We start from the raw sequence: 15,185 nt of genomic DNA on the forward strand, positions 1-15,185 counted from the left end.
TCTAGGATGCTGGGAAATGGGAAGATTGCAGAACTTGGGCTGCAGCCTGAACCCAAACATCTACACCGTAGTTAAACTGCTCCTTAACTTGAGCCCGATGAGCCCAAGTCGGTTGGCCTTGGCTAGCTGAAGGTGTTGTTGCAGTGCAGGCATATCTTCAGAGGCTTGCCACAAGCAAGCTTTTTATGCTTGATTTACTTTTCTTTCCAACATGAACACTTAACACAACATAAGACTTCATTAATCATACCGACAGAGATGTGATTCATGTAATGAAGAGCTTCATTCTGGAATATAGATATAATTAAAAGTAAGGACACTGTTGCATGCAGCAGGTAAAACCAGAATTAAAAAGTTGAGGTTTTGATTTTTTTTTTCCTTTCTGCATTTAATTTTGTTAACCTCCTGTGTGAAATTTATGGTGGGAAGTGAAAGTCCTATCTTTTTCTTTTAGGTTGACAATTGCGTTTTTCGCACTCTCTGGTCTGGATATGTTGGATTCCTTAGATGTGGTGAACAAAGATGATATAATAGAATGGATTTATTCCCTGCAGGTCCTGCCCACAGAAGACAGTGAGTGAGTTTTTAGCTTTTTTAAATTGTTGACACTTTCACCTTTTATGTTGCTTTTAGCCCTTGGGAATAGTGCACAGTTTATTCACAGAAAACAGGCTATGTCTATGACATTGGCAACTGAACAACAGAAGTTTTCTGTCTGAGGTTTTAAATACACTAAAACTCAAAAGGCAAAAGCTTTGTTTCAAGTGCTGGTGTGAACAACACTTTGTCCACAGGAAAGCTAACAAACAGAGGCTACATTACTTTGGCTTTGTCTAGACCACACAACTTTTAGTGGCATGACTGTAATGATACAACTGTATCACTAAAAGCTGCATAGTGTAGACAAAGCCATAGATGTGACTTTTCAGAGCTGTGAATACCTGTGATTCCTGTCGACTTGAAGTAAAAGTTGAATGTGCTTATCAGTTCTGGTGGGCAGGAAACCTCTCTTGCCCTGACTGTTCAGAAGAATCCAAAAGTTTAAACTTTTTTCACCAGTTTCAGTGGAAACCAGTGTTTTCCAATTTTATTTGGCTGAGGAACCCTTTTCAGCTTTTCAAAATTTCAAGGAACCCCTAGGTTTGTCAAGCAAAAAAAGGGGGGGGGCAGAGGAGGAGAGAGGGACCCACCAATTCATGAAATTCACATTCCTTCCCCAAGACACCCCCCCCCCCAACTCCTTTCTGTGAGGCCTCATCTGCTCTGTTCCCCTCCTCTCCATCACTTCCTATACCCAGCCCTTATACCTGTCTCAACCTAGTGAGAGTGAGGTGTGGGGTGGGAATGAGGGTTTTGGGTGTGGGAAGGGGTGAGAAGTACAAGCTCTGGGAGGGAATTTGGATGCAGGAGAAGGGGCTGTTGACTCAGGGAGGGGGCTCTAGGCTGGGGAGTGTTGGGTTCAGGTGGAAGGTTGGGGTGCTGAGCAACCCAGGGCTTGTGGCTGTGAGGGTGCAGCACTTTGGGCTGGATATGTGAGGGACTCAGGGCAAGAAGTTTGTGAGTATGATGGGCTCAGGACACAGATTTGTGATGTGTGGATGGTGGAGGAATGTTGTGGCAGAAGACTGAGGATGTGGGGATGCAGGAGTGTGGGGATGTAAGAGGCTCAGGACGGGGTTCCAGTGTATGATAGGCTCAGATTTGGGGTTAGGTGGTGCAGGAGTGTTATGATGTTGCAGTGAAATGGGGGTTTGGTCCCAATTGGGGGCTTGTTGGCCAGGCTTCATTTTTAAATAAAATATGTCAAACTCAAAAGGTTTTAGCATTGTCATTATATATGAGAGGGGTGAGGAACCTGGTTTGAGTCAAAGGTCACTGACCCACAGAAAAGTCAGTTGGGGCCACACAAGTGAGATGCAAAAAACAAAAAAAAGCTCCTCCAAAAACCCCCAAGCCTCACTAATATGGTCCCAAATGTGCTGGTGGGGGTAGGGGACAGAGTGCTAGTGGGGGCTGGGGAGAGGGTGCTGCTGGGTGGAAGGATGCTGGCTTAGGTGGCAGGGTGCTGGGGCAAGGTGCTGGGACAGGCAGGTGGCAGAGTGCTGGGGTCAGGGACATGGTCCTGCTGGGCACTAGGGTGACTGGCAGGGTACTGGGACAAGGAACAGGGTGCTGCTGGGTGCTAGCGTGGATGGCAGGGTGTTGGGGCTGGGGCCAGGGTCAGGGTGGTGCTGAGTCCTGGGGTGTGAGGCAAGCTACTGGGGCCAGGGCGGTGCTAGGGTGGATGGCAGGGCTGCCAAGGAGCAGGATAGGGATGGGGTGCAGGATCTGAGAGGGAGCTGGGGGCAGAAGGGGACAAGGTCTGGGTAGGGTGCAGACCAGATAGGTAGGGTGCAGAAGCAGGCTGGATGTAGGGTGTCTGGCTACGAGGGAGGGTGCGAGGAGGGGACTTGGGTAGGAGTTGGACCTCCCTGATCTGGCACCCTCTAGACCTGACTGGTCCCAGATGAGGAATCTTTGGACCAGGGGAGGTCATTTCAGGGCTCCTGGTCTCCCCCCCCCCCCCCCCCCACTAGGCTTCTTTGCACCTCTATCCCCTGCAACCGAACTAAGCTGCCCACCCCTGCTGGTTCCCTGCACTTCCCCCAAAACCATCCCTCACAATCCAAGGGAGTGCAGCACCAGTTCCCTGCAGCCCCTCACAGCCCAGCTGAGCTGCCCATCTGTTCTGTATGCCCTCCCCCATCCACCTCAGCCCAGCTGAGCCCTGCACTGGTTCCCTGCATGCCTTCCCCACAGCACAGCTGATCCCTGTTTCCCTGCACCTCCTCCAAGCCCCACAAAACTGCTGAGCCAAGAGCCGATTCCCTGTCCCTTCCTCCCCTTGAGTCTAGCCCCGGTTCCCACTCAGGAATAAGCCCTTTTGAGCAACTATTCTTGCGCAAGAGGCCAGTGTAGATAGGCAACATGAATTTCTTGAGCAAGAAAGCCCTATGGCTAAAAAGGCCATCAGCACTTTCTTGGGCAAGAGAGTGTCCACACTGCCATAGATGCTCTTGTGCAAAAGCACAGCTCGCACATGGAAGATGTTCTTGCACAAGTAACAATCAGTGTAGACATAGCCTAAGAGTTTCCTCACACGAGCAAAATGAATTTTGTGTTGTGCACCAGTATTGAGTTCATGTGGATTGTTTGGATGTGCCACCCACGTTATTAATAAATATTTTTAAACCTCTACCTTTTCCCTCTACTGCCATGTCAGCTCCCCTGGTGCCTGCTGCCCCCTGACTCCTCACCCTCCTCTGCTGTCCTGACTCCTGCTCTTCTCACTGTCCTCAGCCCTCCTGCAACCTGCCCCCCTCCACCAGCCCTTCTCTCCTCTCTGTGCCCACTTCTCCAGTAGCCCCACTCTGATCATGTGAGCTACCCCTCCTCATCCCCTCTTCTAACACCTCCCTCTACAAACCTGCGTCTCTCCTCTGATGGTGGTCCCTCCACTGGGCAGGTGTCTGTCCAGAATCCCCTGGAACCTGCACCTTCTCTTACCCCTACACCTTCCTGGTGCCTCCCCCTTCCCTCACTTCCCCTGCCCCCTTTGCTCCATTTTTCCCTGATGCCCACCCCCTCACCACCCTCTGACCCCGTTCCCCTCATGCCCCTGTGCCCTCTCACATGACTTGCTCCATCCCAGCCTTCCCCATGCCCACCCCTTCTTTCAAGCCTTCTCCCAGCACCTCCCCATACCCTTCTAGCCTCCAATGCCCTTACCGTCTCCCCTCCCAGCATCACCCTGTCCCCCTCCCACTGACACCTCTCCTCCTGCCCTTTTCCTCATTGTCTGCACTTGGCCCCCTGTCATTTGTCTCTCCTCCACCCCGTCACTTTGGTGCCTTCCCCTTCCCCTCCGCACAAGCACCTTCCTCTCCCAGCCCTTTCCCTTTCCCTCTGCACAAGCCCCTCCCCTCTCCCTCTCCTGTACCTTCTGCCTTCCACTTTGCGGGGCCGGAATCTGTGCTCTGTCCCCGGACTCTGAAGCCGCAACTAAGCCATGCGGTGCATCACAGCGCCCAGCAAGTTTAAAATCCCGGGCTGTGACGTTATGTCACGTCCGGGCGTCTCTCCACCCGCTGGTTTGAGCGCGCTGCGCAGGGCAGCAGCAGCCAGCTAGGTGGAGCTCAAGAAAGGTTGCACACGGTGGGGACGGGTCTGGGGACGGGGAGAGATGCTCTGGGGCCGGGCTGGGAGGACGCGCGCGCATGGGGTCGGGACCAGCTCCAGATATTGCAGGAGCATGGGCACCACAAGCCCACACAACTCGCTGCCCATGCCTCTGCTGGCTAGCTGGCGCTCTCTCTCTCTTTTTCAGAGGGGGCGGTGGAGCGCCGGCTCCTCACGGAACCCCTCGTTTTGCTCCAATTGGGAAACACTGGTGTAAACCATGAAATGATTTTAAAGCTATGAACAAGTGACATTTTAGTCAACTCTTCCATTCACACTGGGGCAGAACAGTTAGTTTGATGGTGCTTCTAAGATTTCCTAATCAGTGAAGTATGATGGCTTGCCATGTGTTCTTTTCATACTTGAGCCAACTGCTGGGGGTCTCCTTTTAAAGTTGCTGGCTACTTCTATGAGAGGGATGTGCAAATCGTATGCAGGTATTGTGCTTATCACTTATTGTACAGAGTTGGCCACTGACATAGCTGTAATTAATGTAAGCCAGTGGTCTCCAACCTTGTTACACCCAAGATCACTTTTTAAATCTCCGAACAGGCGAAGATCTACAGACCTGCCTCTTTCTTGAAGCCACACCCCCTTTCTTGAAGCCCCGCCCTCTCTATTCTCCTCCTGTCCATCATTTGCTATCCCCAACCCTTAGGGTACGTCCAGACTACATGCCTCCGTCGACGGAGGCATGTAGATTAGCCAGATAGGCAGAGGGAAATGAAGCCGCGATTAAAATAATCGCGGCTTCATTTAAATTTAAATGGCTGCCCCGCTCTGCCGATCAGCTGTTTGTCGGCAGATCGGGGCAGTCTGGACGTTCCCCTGTCGCCAGAAAACCCTTTTGTCGACCGCCCCGTTATGCCTCGTGGGATGAGGCATAACGGGGCGGTCGACAAAAGGGTTTTCTGGCGACAGGGGAACGTCCAGACTGCCCCGATCTGCCGACAAACAGCTGATCGGCAGAGCGGGGCAGCCATTTAAATTTAAATGAAGCCGCGATTATTTTAATCGCGGCTTCATTTCCCTCTGCCTATCTGGCTAATCTACATGCCTCCGTCGACGGAGGCATGTAGTCTGGACGTACCCTAACTTACACACTCTGATAAACAGTTTATTTTTAAATTATGCGATGTATAAAATTATAATCACATGTTTATAGTTATGAAATAAATGGTCTGTTTTTTATTCATGCTATTTAAATCTAAAATGAAGCATTTATAATTATACATTTTGTGGGGACAGAGTTCTGCGGCTGGGGGCAGGAGAGAGGAAACAGGGTGCTGGGAGGGCAGGGGACAGGGTTCTGCAGCAGGGGACAGAGTGCCAGTGGGGACAGGAATAGGGACAGTAGCTGGGAACAGGGAAGTAGGGACAGAATTCTGTGAGTGGGGACAGGAGAGTAGGGACAGAGTTCTGTAGCTGAGGACAGGAGAGTGGGGACAGAGTTCGGGGAGTGGGGATGGGAGTGGGGACAGAGTTCTGTGGCTGCGGAGTGGGGGCTGGGAAGTGGGGTGCCAGTGGAGGCAGAGAGTCCCCTGTATCTGCCTCCTCCCAGGATTCCCCTGCCCCCAAAGGGAAGCCTCCCGCACGCGTGCCGGCCCCAGGGCCAACCTCCCCCCCCCCCCCCCCGGCTCAGGGAAGCCCCGCGCGCGCGCCTCCCCCGGGGTTGACTCACCCCTCCTGTGTGGTGCAGGGAGCCGATACTCCCTCCCACAGTACACCCGGCAGAGCAGCTAGCGCACTTCCGGAATCACCACAAGTGGCGCTAACCTGTGGGACTTCTGACCATCCCTGGGAAGCCTACACTACCTCCATTTTCACTGGAGGTAGGTAGTGGGGCTTCTCGGGGATGGGAGGGAAATGGGGGCGGGGCGGACAGGACGCCTCGCGATCGACCAGTCGATTGCGATTGACCTGTTGGTGACCACGGATGTAAGCAATACTGAAGCAGTTGCGAGCCAGCAATGTAGGAAAGCAGTGGAGGAATAATGGGAAATAAAACAGCAGCTGCTGAAAATGAAAAATAATAAACAATCTGGTTATTGGAGCTTCGATAGTGAAATTACCCATTTTAATCTTTTTAGAATGAACAGAGCTGGTGCAGTATCCCAGGGAATAGCAGGCAATCTGAGTACATTTTATAACTGTGTAGACTGTTAACTTGTCTTGTTTTACAATGTTTAGCCTTTTGTAGATCTGCAAAATGAGTATGAAATGAACTAGGGATGTAAAAAGTTAACCATTTACCTGGTAACCATTTACCGGATGCAGCAGAACCGGCAGGATCCCCAACAGTAGGGGCTCTCTTCCTGGAGCAGCCCCCACTGGGTATTAATGGGTTAAATGATTAAAATTGTTTAATGGGTTAACATTTTTTCATGGTTATTTACATCCCTAAGGGCTCGTCTAGATTATGCAGAAGATTTGAAAGAGGATATACAAATTCCCTTGGGAATTTGCATATCTTCTTCCGATCTCACTTTCAAAAGTGAAAGTAATCTAGACGCGTTTTTTCAGCAACCCCCCCTTTTTCAAAAAGCCGTGTAAACCTCATTTTTTGAGGAAAAGTGGCTTTTCGAAAAAGGGGGGTTGCCAAAAAAACGCATCTAGACTATTTTCACTTTCGAAAGCTCCACTTTCAAAAGTGAGATCGGAAGAAGATATGCAAATTCCCGTGGAATTTGTATATCCTCTTTCGAATCTTCCATGTAGTCTAGACATAGCCAAAATGAATTGTAGTGTTATACTCACCTCATGCTTGCTTTGTTTGCTTTCAAGGTTTGCTTTCTTAACAAAGGCAAATAACCTGTTTCTAGTTTTCTACTTGTATAAAGCATTTGTTCCTCACTTGCAGTTCATGAACCTGCACTTGTCATGGGGTCTAGCAGATGGTTTTGGTCCTATTCCAGTACTGTGCAGTAGATTCAGAATTTTGGACAAGTAGCCATTAGACTTCATCTAGTGCATCCTCCAACAACTTATTTTATTTTTATAATTATAAAAATAAAATAAGCAGTTATAAAAATTGCTCTTTTCATTTGTCATTAAGCACATGTACATCTTTTTGGTAAGTATACCCCTTATTGGACAGTCTCTCAATCCCTAAAATTAATCCTTAAGCCTTATAGGTAAAAAGTCAACCCCCTGGTAACAGGTGTGAGGATAGGTGGACCTTTAGTATATTCTCCAGTTCTGCAGATTCTGGTTTTGTCTAGTCAATGTAAAGGAAAGTGCCAGAGTCCGGGGCCTTCTAGGAACAGTTATACACCAATTGCAGTTGTTCAGATCTAAGGTCTGCTAATTAGGCTGCCTCCACACTGCCCATATTCCCAGTCTTGTCCATCATTTGTGAACCTGTAGCAGAGTTGCCTTTTTCCATGAGGCCCCTCACTGCATGCTGCAACCTCTTGAACTTTTCTATGTGCAACCTTCCATTCTAAATCCCACTTCACCTCATGAAGAGCAGGAGTTTTAACTATATTAATTGCCTGCTTTTGTCTCTCTTCTCATATTTGTTTCATTTGGCCTTTGATTGTGAGTATTTTTTGGAGCTGGGACTGTCACTGAGTATTTGAAAAGTGTGTGTCACCTAAAACAGTGGTGCTCAACCTTTTTTCATTCGCGACCCCTAGAGCCAGGAAAATTTTTGTTGGGGGGGGGGGGGGGGGGGAAGCTAGGAACATTTTGTTGCAGCCCCCTAAATTTAAAGCGCCAATCCACTCCCCTGCTGCTCCCCCTGCCACATGTATGTCGGGCGCCAAGCCAGGAAAAGGAAATACCAGCCAGCATGGATCAAAGCGCTGCAACCCCCCAGGAAGACAGCTGCGACCCCCTTAGGGGTCGCGATCCACGGGTTGCACACCGCTGATCTGAAAGGCGCTCCTGTAAATTAAATAAATTATAAGAAGTCACTTATTTCTAAGGCTTCCTTTTGGTTAATGAAGTAGGTGGATTAAAGATGTAAATAACACTAACAAAGTAATGGATTGGATAGTAGTATCAATGAGGAGCCAAAAGGGAAAAAGTGGAGCCATTTTAAAATATCAGATAAATTGGTAGCTTTTCAAATTTTGAAATGACTACTACTTTTCAGTATGCTTCATCTAGTCAAATTGGTTTATTTATGAAATACAAAATAAATGGGTAGCTGAATATTGAGGATATAATTCTAATTATTCTACCTTCATCAGTCTGTTCACCAGAATTCTGTGATGGAATTAATCTGAATGTCTTTCTGGTTAATAAATAAATAATAGTTCGTGGTCTTTGGTTTCATATTCACGCAGTGTAGTTCATCTGCCATCTCTTCCATCAGCAGAGTTCTCACTACTGTTTTGATGGCCCATACTTTTCCCTACTGGTCGAGTCACCCTTATGAATTAATATTTTTTTCCTAAACTGCCTTTTTAATGAAGTAGCTATTTTTTTATTAAAACACAAAGCAAATCTGTTCTGAAAACAATCAAGTGCACCTGTCTAATTCTGATACCTAAAATTGATCGTATAAAAGAACATTTTTGCAATTGTTTGGTTTTTGTAGAAATAATGTTTCATTGCAAGAACTTTGACGCAGAATAAATAGATGTCCTCCACCTTTTATAGGAGACTTTTTAAACTTTTTTGTGGTTTAAATGAACTTTTCTATATTTTCTGGAATGGTAGCATTACTGACTTTAAAGTTTATATCCTCACTAGGGATGTGAATGGTTAGTAGGCTACCTGATGATCATCATCCTTACTAGCAATTGCCACACACACAGCTCCCTGCACTTGGAGGGCCGGAGCAGGAGCTGGTCACCTTGCACAAGTAGCTGCTGCTGCTCCCCCTGCACCCTATGTGTCGGAGCCAGCAGTGGCAGCAGTGAGCCTCATTCTTGGGGTAGCCAGGAGCAGAAGCCTGCATGCGAGGCCATTGGCTCCTGCTTCCAGCTCGCCACTTAATAGGTTAACCGATTAAACCTAAAATTTAAGCAGTTAGCTGATTGATCAGGATTTTACATTCCTAATTGTCACTAATACCTCAGAGATTCTGTGAGAGCTGAAGGTGTCTAAATGATACATGACTTGGGCAAGCAAAAATCTGACATGGGCCCCAGTATACATTTGTAGATGTTTCCAGTCTCAGGTAGCTTTCTGTTCTTACCCAAGCAATGCTCATTTCCTCCAGTAGCTGTCTTATCCTCCCTTGACATGCACCTTGTCTTTGCCTTCATTAGGGAAAAAGATATATTCTTAGTTAAGAGGTGCACTAGTGATTTCATCCTGTATCTTAATACACAGTCCCCTTCCATAGGGAGTTGACCCTTCCTTCTCAAACACATACTCCATACTCTCTCCTTTGGGATTCCTTCTCCTCCTCCTCTTAGTGTATCCCTTCCCCAGCTAATTATCCACACTTGTCATGGTTACATCTATCACTTACGTCTATGAGAGATGGTCTAGACCAGTGTTTTTGAAAGTGCTCCATGAAACCGCTTTGAGAAACACGTTAACTCTCCGCCCCAGTTTGTTTATTTACTGGTGCCACGGCCACTGAGCCTCGCAGCTCCCATTGGCTTCCTTTCATCCTTTACAGCCAAGGGAAGGCGCAGGAAGCAGTGTAGGCTAGGCCACCACTTCCCGCTGCCCCCCTTGGCTGCAAAGTGCAAGAGGGAGCCAATGGGAGCTGTGAGGCTCCCTGGCTGCGGTGCCAGTAAATAAACTAACTGGGGCAGCCATTTAATGTGTTTCTCAAAGTGGTTTCACGGAGCACTTTCAGAAGCACTGGTCTAGATGGTACTGGGTCCTGAAGGCAGGGGACTGAACTCAGTGACCTCTCGAGGTCCCTTCCAGTTCTTGTGTTCTATGATTCTAATTTCAATTTCCTGCTTATGCAGCATTTTCCTCTTCCTGTATGTGGGCCTCTGAACAGGGTTCAAAAAAGAACTAGATGAATTCATGAAGGGTCAGCATCAATGGCTATTAGCCAGGATTGGGAGGAATGATGTCCCTAGCCACTGTTTCTCAGAAGATAGGAATGGGTAACAGGATGAATTGATGATTTACCTGCTCTGTTCATTCCCTGTGAAGCACCTTGCATTGGCCGCTGACAGTAGACAGGATACTGGGTTAGGCTGGTTAGACCATTCTTATGTTGCACTGTTTTGTATTAAAGCGTGTTGGGTTATGTATATGAAAAAATTGTGAAAATATATCATGGTATTGTGATTTAAATTGGAATATGCGTCTTCACATCGGCTGACTTTGTGTTTTGGTTGCGCCTAGGCACCAGCTTCTAAAAATCCACTACAGGCAGTCCCCGGGTTACGTACAAGATAGGGACTGTAGGTTTGTTCTTAAGTTGAATTTGTATGTAAGTCGGAACTGGTACATATTGTAGTGGAAACTCTAGCCAAACATTTCTCCAGAGTTCAGTTTTTTTCTCCCACACCTCACTTCCCTCAGTCCTTTATTCTCAAGCTGAGGTGTCTGCTGAGAAAAGCCGCTCCGCGTCTCCCTAGTCTGCTGGGGGAGGCGCTAGCTTCGTGTCTCCCTGGTCTGCTGGGGGGAAGCAGCTAGTGCGGGTTTGCCTCACCCTGTTTGTAAGTAGGGATCCGATGTAAGTCGGATCCATGTAACCTGGGGACTGCCTGTACTGGAATTTTCTTTCTGGAAAAACAGAACTCCAATACCCACTTACACTTGCCTGTACCAAGCTGCTATTTCAGCAGTGTTTTGTAATTGTTCAGCTGTCTTGTGAAAATATTTATTTAGTAATTAGTTTTATACAAGTGGGATGAAATGGTCTTGGGATACAAACTGTTGTTAAAGTGGCATCTGGGTTGCTGATGTAATGGAAGAAATGTTTTGAATGGGCCACCAAACAGTTTAAAAAAATCAAAATAGAGAATGTTTAAAATGCTATAAACTTTAGGTTTTACTAGGAACTGTGTCTCATAGTGGAAGAACAAATCTCAAAATTCTGATACTTAAAAATGTATTTTAATGGCTGTAACTATCTATATTGCATTAGCAATAAGCCACACCCTGGTGTTCATTACAGATATTGATGCACTTCTTGTGTGGTTAATGGCATTCATTCTGCCTTTTGCCTTGTTATTAAAGAAAAGGTCTTATGTCTAAGACCCTTAATACCAGGGCTTACAACCCTTGAAAGTTTTTTTTAATGTAATTTCAGTTCCTTAATACAGGCAGTCCCCGGGTTACATGGATCCGACTTACATCGGATCCCTACTTACAAACAGGGTGAGGCAACCCCGCACTAGCTGCTTCCCCCCAGCAGACCAGGGAGACGCGAATCTAGCGCCCCACCTCCCCCCAGCAGACCAGGGAGCCGCGGAGCGGCTTTTCTCAACAGACACCTCAGCTTGAGAATAAAGGACTGAGGGAAGTGAGGTGTGGGAGAATAAAACTGAGCTCTGGAGAAATGTTTGGCTAGAGTTTCCCCTACAATATGTACCAGTTCCGACTTACATACAAATTCAACTTAAGAACAAACCTACAGTCCCTGTCTTGTACGTAACCCGGGGACTGCCTGTATAAATTAGTATGAGAACACAAATGTATAGTTTACAGTAGCCTTACAGAAATGCGCTGACAGAAGTTGAAGCTCAAATGAGTCAGGTTTCACTTTCGGATTTTTTTATTTTAAGAAATTGGGTGAGACCTTAATACATGTGAAATATAAGGAAAGGTAATAGAACAGAAGCATTGCAAAAACAGAGATATTCAAGAGGTACAGCAACTGATTTCAGCTGACTTATTTTATGAAACTGAGTGCCTGTCATAAGTAGTTTGTTCTTTGAGCATGTGGATTTTCATGTACGTTCATGTGTCCTCTCCCCATCCCCAACTTAGTCTTTTGCATAGTAGTGTTCAGTGGGGGCTGTACCTTCAGCCCTGTGCCTCTTTGTGCTCCGCTATGAGGACAGTGGCCTTGGCCTTTCTCATTTCCTTCTTATTGCTTAGAGCAGTTACACAGACTCTGGACTGTGTTCAATTTGCTTCTGAATTAGTTTAAGGTCTCTATTTGATTAATTTCTTCTTTGATTTTGCTGGGTGTTTTCAAAAAAGAAAGCAGTTAGAACAGATGTAGGGGGACCCATGCTGCACACCCCTCTGTATAGTGGGGTAAGTTACTTGGCACCTGTTGCTAGTTATGGTGAATTTATATCTCTTGATTTTTAAACCCACCATTTGGTTTCTCCAAAACTCTGCTATATTTGAAAACTAGAGGATTTACCCAGCCTTGCTCAGGTCCTGAACTGAAATAATTGTTGTTTTTCTTCATTTAAATCATTGCTCTAGGGTAGGATAATTTGACTTAGTCTGATCTTCTGCTCAAGGGAAAGGGATCTTTTTCCGGGTGTCTTTTGTTCATAACTGGAGCAGTGAGTGGCTATGAACTTCATTTGAATGATTTGTTGCATTGAGTGCCCAGTGTAAGTTTAATAGCATCAAAACTGAAAATGGACACTAGGTGGTGCTATTTCATAACTACAGTACAGTTAAATATTTCAGCTTACAACATGCAGCTTGCTAATGCCCTTTCACATGTTTAAAGACTCAAGGTATTAGCATTTCCTTGTCTCTGGCAACACATTTTAAAAATATTGACTGACTAAAAGAGATCAGAGACAAGGTCAATGAGGCAATATCTTTTACTGGACCATCTTCTGTTGGTGAGAGCAGATTACAAGGTACACAGAGCTCTTCTTCAGGTCTGGGAAAAGTACAGGCTATCACAGCTAAATACAAAATAGAACAGATAGTTTAGCATAAATAGTTAGCACATATTCTGAGAGAGCATTGATGGTCCCCTTAGCATCCCTGTAATCATAGGAGGGATGGGATTAGTGAATAAAAACATTTGTAATAAGTTTTAGTGTTTTTAATTAAGACTGATTTTTAGTCTCTAGCAAAGTTTTAAATTTAAGCTCCCAGGAATCCTTAGGGGTTAGGGTTAAACAGTTTGCTCTTTAAATAGGGTATCTTGATTTTTTTATTTTTTAAAAATGGAATATTTTTGTCCCCCTTTTGCCAACTCTTGTACAGTGGAGTCTGGATTATCCGATTCCCGACACTCCGCTTTATCTGACCCTGCAGCTTCCGGGGACTTTGTGGGGTGGGGACAACGGCCCTGCTTGCTGCCCTGTCGCTCTCTTGGAGCAGCTGCTGCCGCTCCTGCCCGGGACAATGGGGCAGCGAGTGGGGCCGTTCTCCTGCCCTGGAGCCGCTAATGCGGCTCCTGCCGGGGCCGCTTCTTCCCCGGCAGCAGCAGCAGCAGCTGTCCGGTGCTCTCTAGGAGCAGCTGATGCGCTGCTGCTGGGGAAAACGCGGCCCCGGCAGGAGCCCCATCAGCTGTTCCTAGAGAGCACGGGGACAGCTGCTGCTGCCGGGCCCGCTTCTTCCCTGGCAGCAGTCCCTATCATCCGACATATTCGGTAATCCGACCATGTGTCTGTCCTATTTACGTCGGATGATAGGGACTCTACTGTATTAACATTGTGGGATCGAGGTGGATGAGAACCTGGCAGGCTGCTGAAGTCCTGGCAAGAAGCTGTGTGGAGCTCTCAGCTCTCCTCCTTGACCCTGGCTCTCAACCCCCCACATTGCCTCTTCAGTCATTGGCAATGCTCCTGGTTAGGATACACACCATGGACAGAAGGAGACTGATGCAGTCATTTCAGTAATTACTGTAGTGGCTGTAAGTCAATCCAACTTAGGTTGTAATGTATACATTCACTTAGTTATAGTAGGCTAGAAAGTCACAGAAAAGTTATTTTTTTAAGTTGGTATCTTTGTTAGATTTGCTGTGTGAACCTCTCTTCCAGGATTTATTGCTGCATTGTGACAGTTTGAGGACTTTGTGTATGATTAACAATATGTCACAGAGGTCTTGGACTCTGTGACTTTCAGAGACCCCTGTGACATTTTCCATTTCAGCAGTAGGTGGGGGTATCCCAGAGCTCTCCAAGGTAGGGGAGCCCTAGGAGCCCTGGGATGGGTGTTGAACAGTCTCTCCCATTCCCTCCACTCACAGCAAGGTTTGGGCTCTCTTCTCCGCTTTTGGGCTTCAGTCAGACACCCCCATTATTTTTTGTAAGTCAGACAGGTCACAGGCTTCTGTGAATTTTTTTTTATTGTTCACAATCTGTCCATGACTTTCACTAAAAATAATCATGACATAATTTTAACCTTACATATGATGCATAATTCTGATCAGTTTAATGGAATTGTTTCTATCATAGATTCCACATCCACAAAGGTATTTCATCATTTGAGTGGGCTAGGGCCCTACCAAATTCACCATCATGGGGAAAACACATCCTGAACTGTTAAGTCTGGTTGCTCCCTTCTCTTCTCTCCCCTACCCCCCAGTAATATCTGGTCTTTTGTGCGCTTTTATCCTACAGGTTTTTGCAGTGGAGAACAGCATTTCTCAAATTGTGCAGCAGGAGCAGGGGGCGGTGCGAACACAAAAGGAAGTTGCAGGGTGGATCTTAAAGTTATTTTAAGGGGATCACAGTATTGCTGCTCACTCTTCTGCACTGTCTTCAAAGCTGACTGAGGGCCCATCTTTCCAGGCAGCAGTAAAAAAGTAAAAGTATCACAATCATAGCATGCCATCCTTATTTCTGCGCTGCTTTGCCAGCAGCCGATACCTTGCAGCTGCCCAGCTCTGAAGGCAGTGCTGCTACCAGTAGTCCTGCAGAAAAAGGGAACAGTACTGCTCCCTCTCCCAGGCCTGGCCAAAGAGTTTGCAGGGCCCAAGGCAGGGCTCTGGGAGCAGGGCCCCAGGCCCAGCCAGTGGATGGTGAATACTTAGCAGCGTGGGGGCCCAAAAGCACGGAGCCCAAAGCCTTTGCCTTGCTTGCCTTGCCCTAGGGCCAGGCCTGCCCTCTCCACCCCCCAAATAGCCCAAACACAATAGTGGGAGGAGCATCCAGCCAGAAGGAAAG

General features: G+C 47.0%; 1 protein-coding gene across 2 annotated transcripts in view; it reads left to right on the top strand.

Moving 5' to 3' along the window:
• Positions 1-15,185, top strand: part of PGGT1B (protein geranylgeranyltransferase type I subunit beta) — a 64,773-nt gene that overhangs the window by 14,516 nt on the left and 35,072 nt on the right. For both annotated transcript variants that reach the window (XM_006134477.5, XM_006134476.4), the window contains exon 2: positions 455-573. In XM_006134477.5, the coding sequence (XP_006134539.1) occupies positions 455-573 (119 nt within the window). The remainder of the gene's footprint in view (positions 1-454; positions 574-15,185) is intronic.

Source organism: Pelodiscus sinensis, chromosome 6 (genome assembly GCF_052426305.1).
Source record: "Pelodiscus sinensis isolate ZL-2025 chromosome 6, ASM5242630v1, whole genome shotgun sequence".
NCBI lineage: Eukaryota > Metazoa > Chordata > Testudines > Trionychidae > Pelodiscus > Pelodiscus sinensis.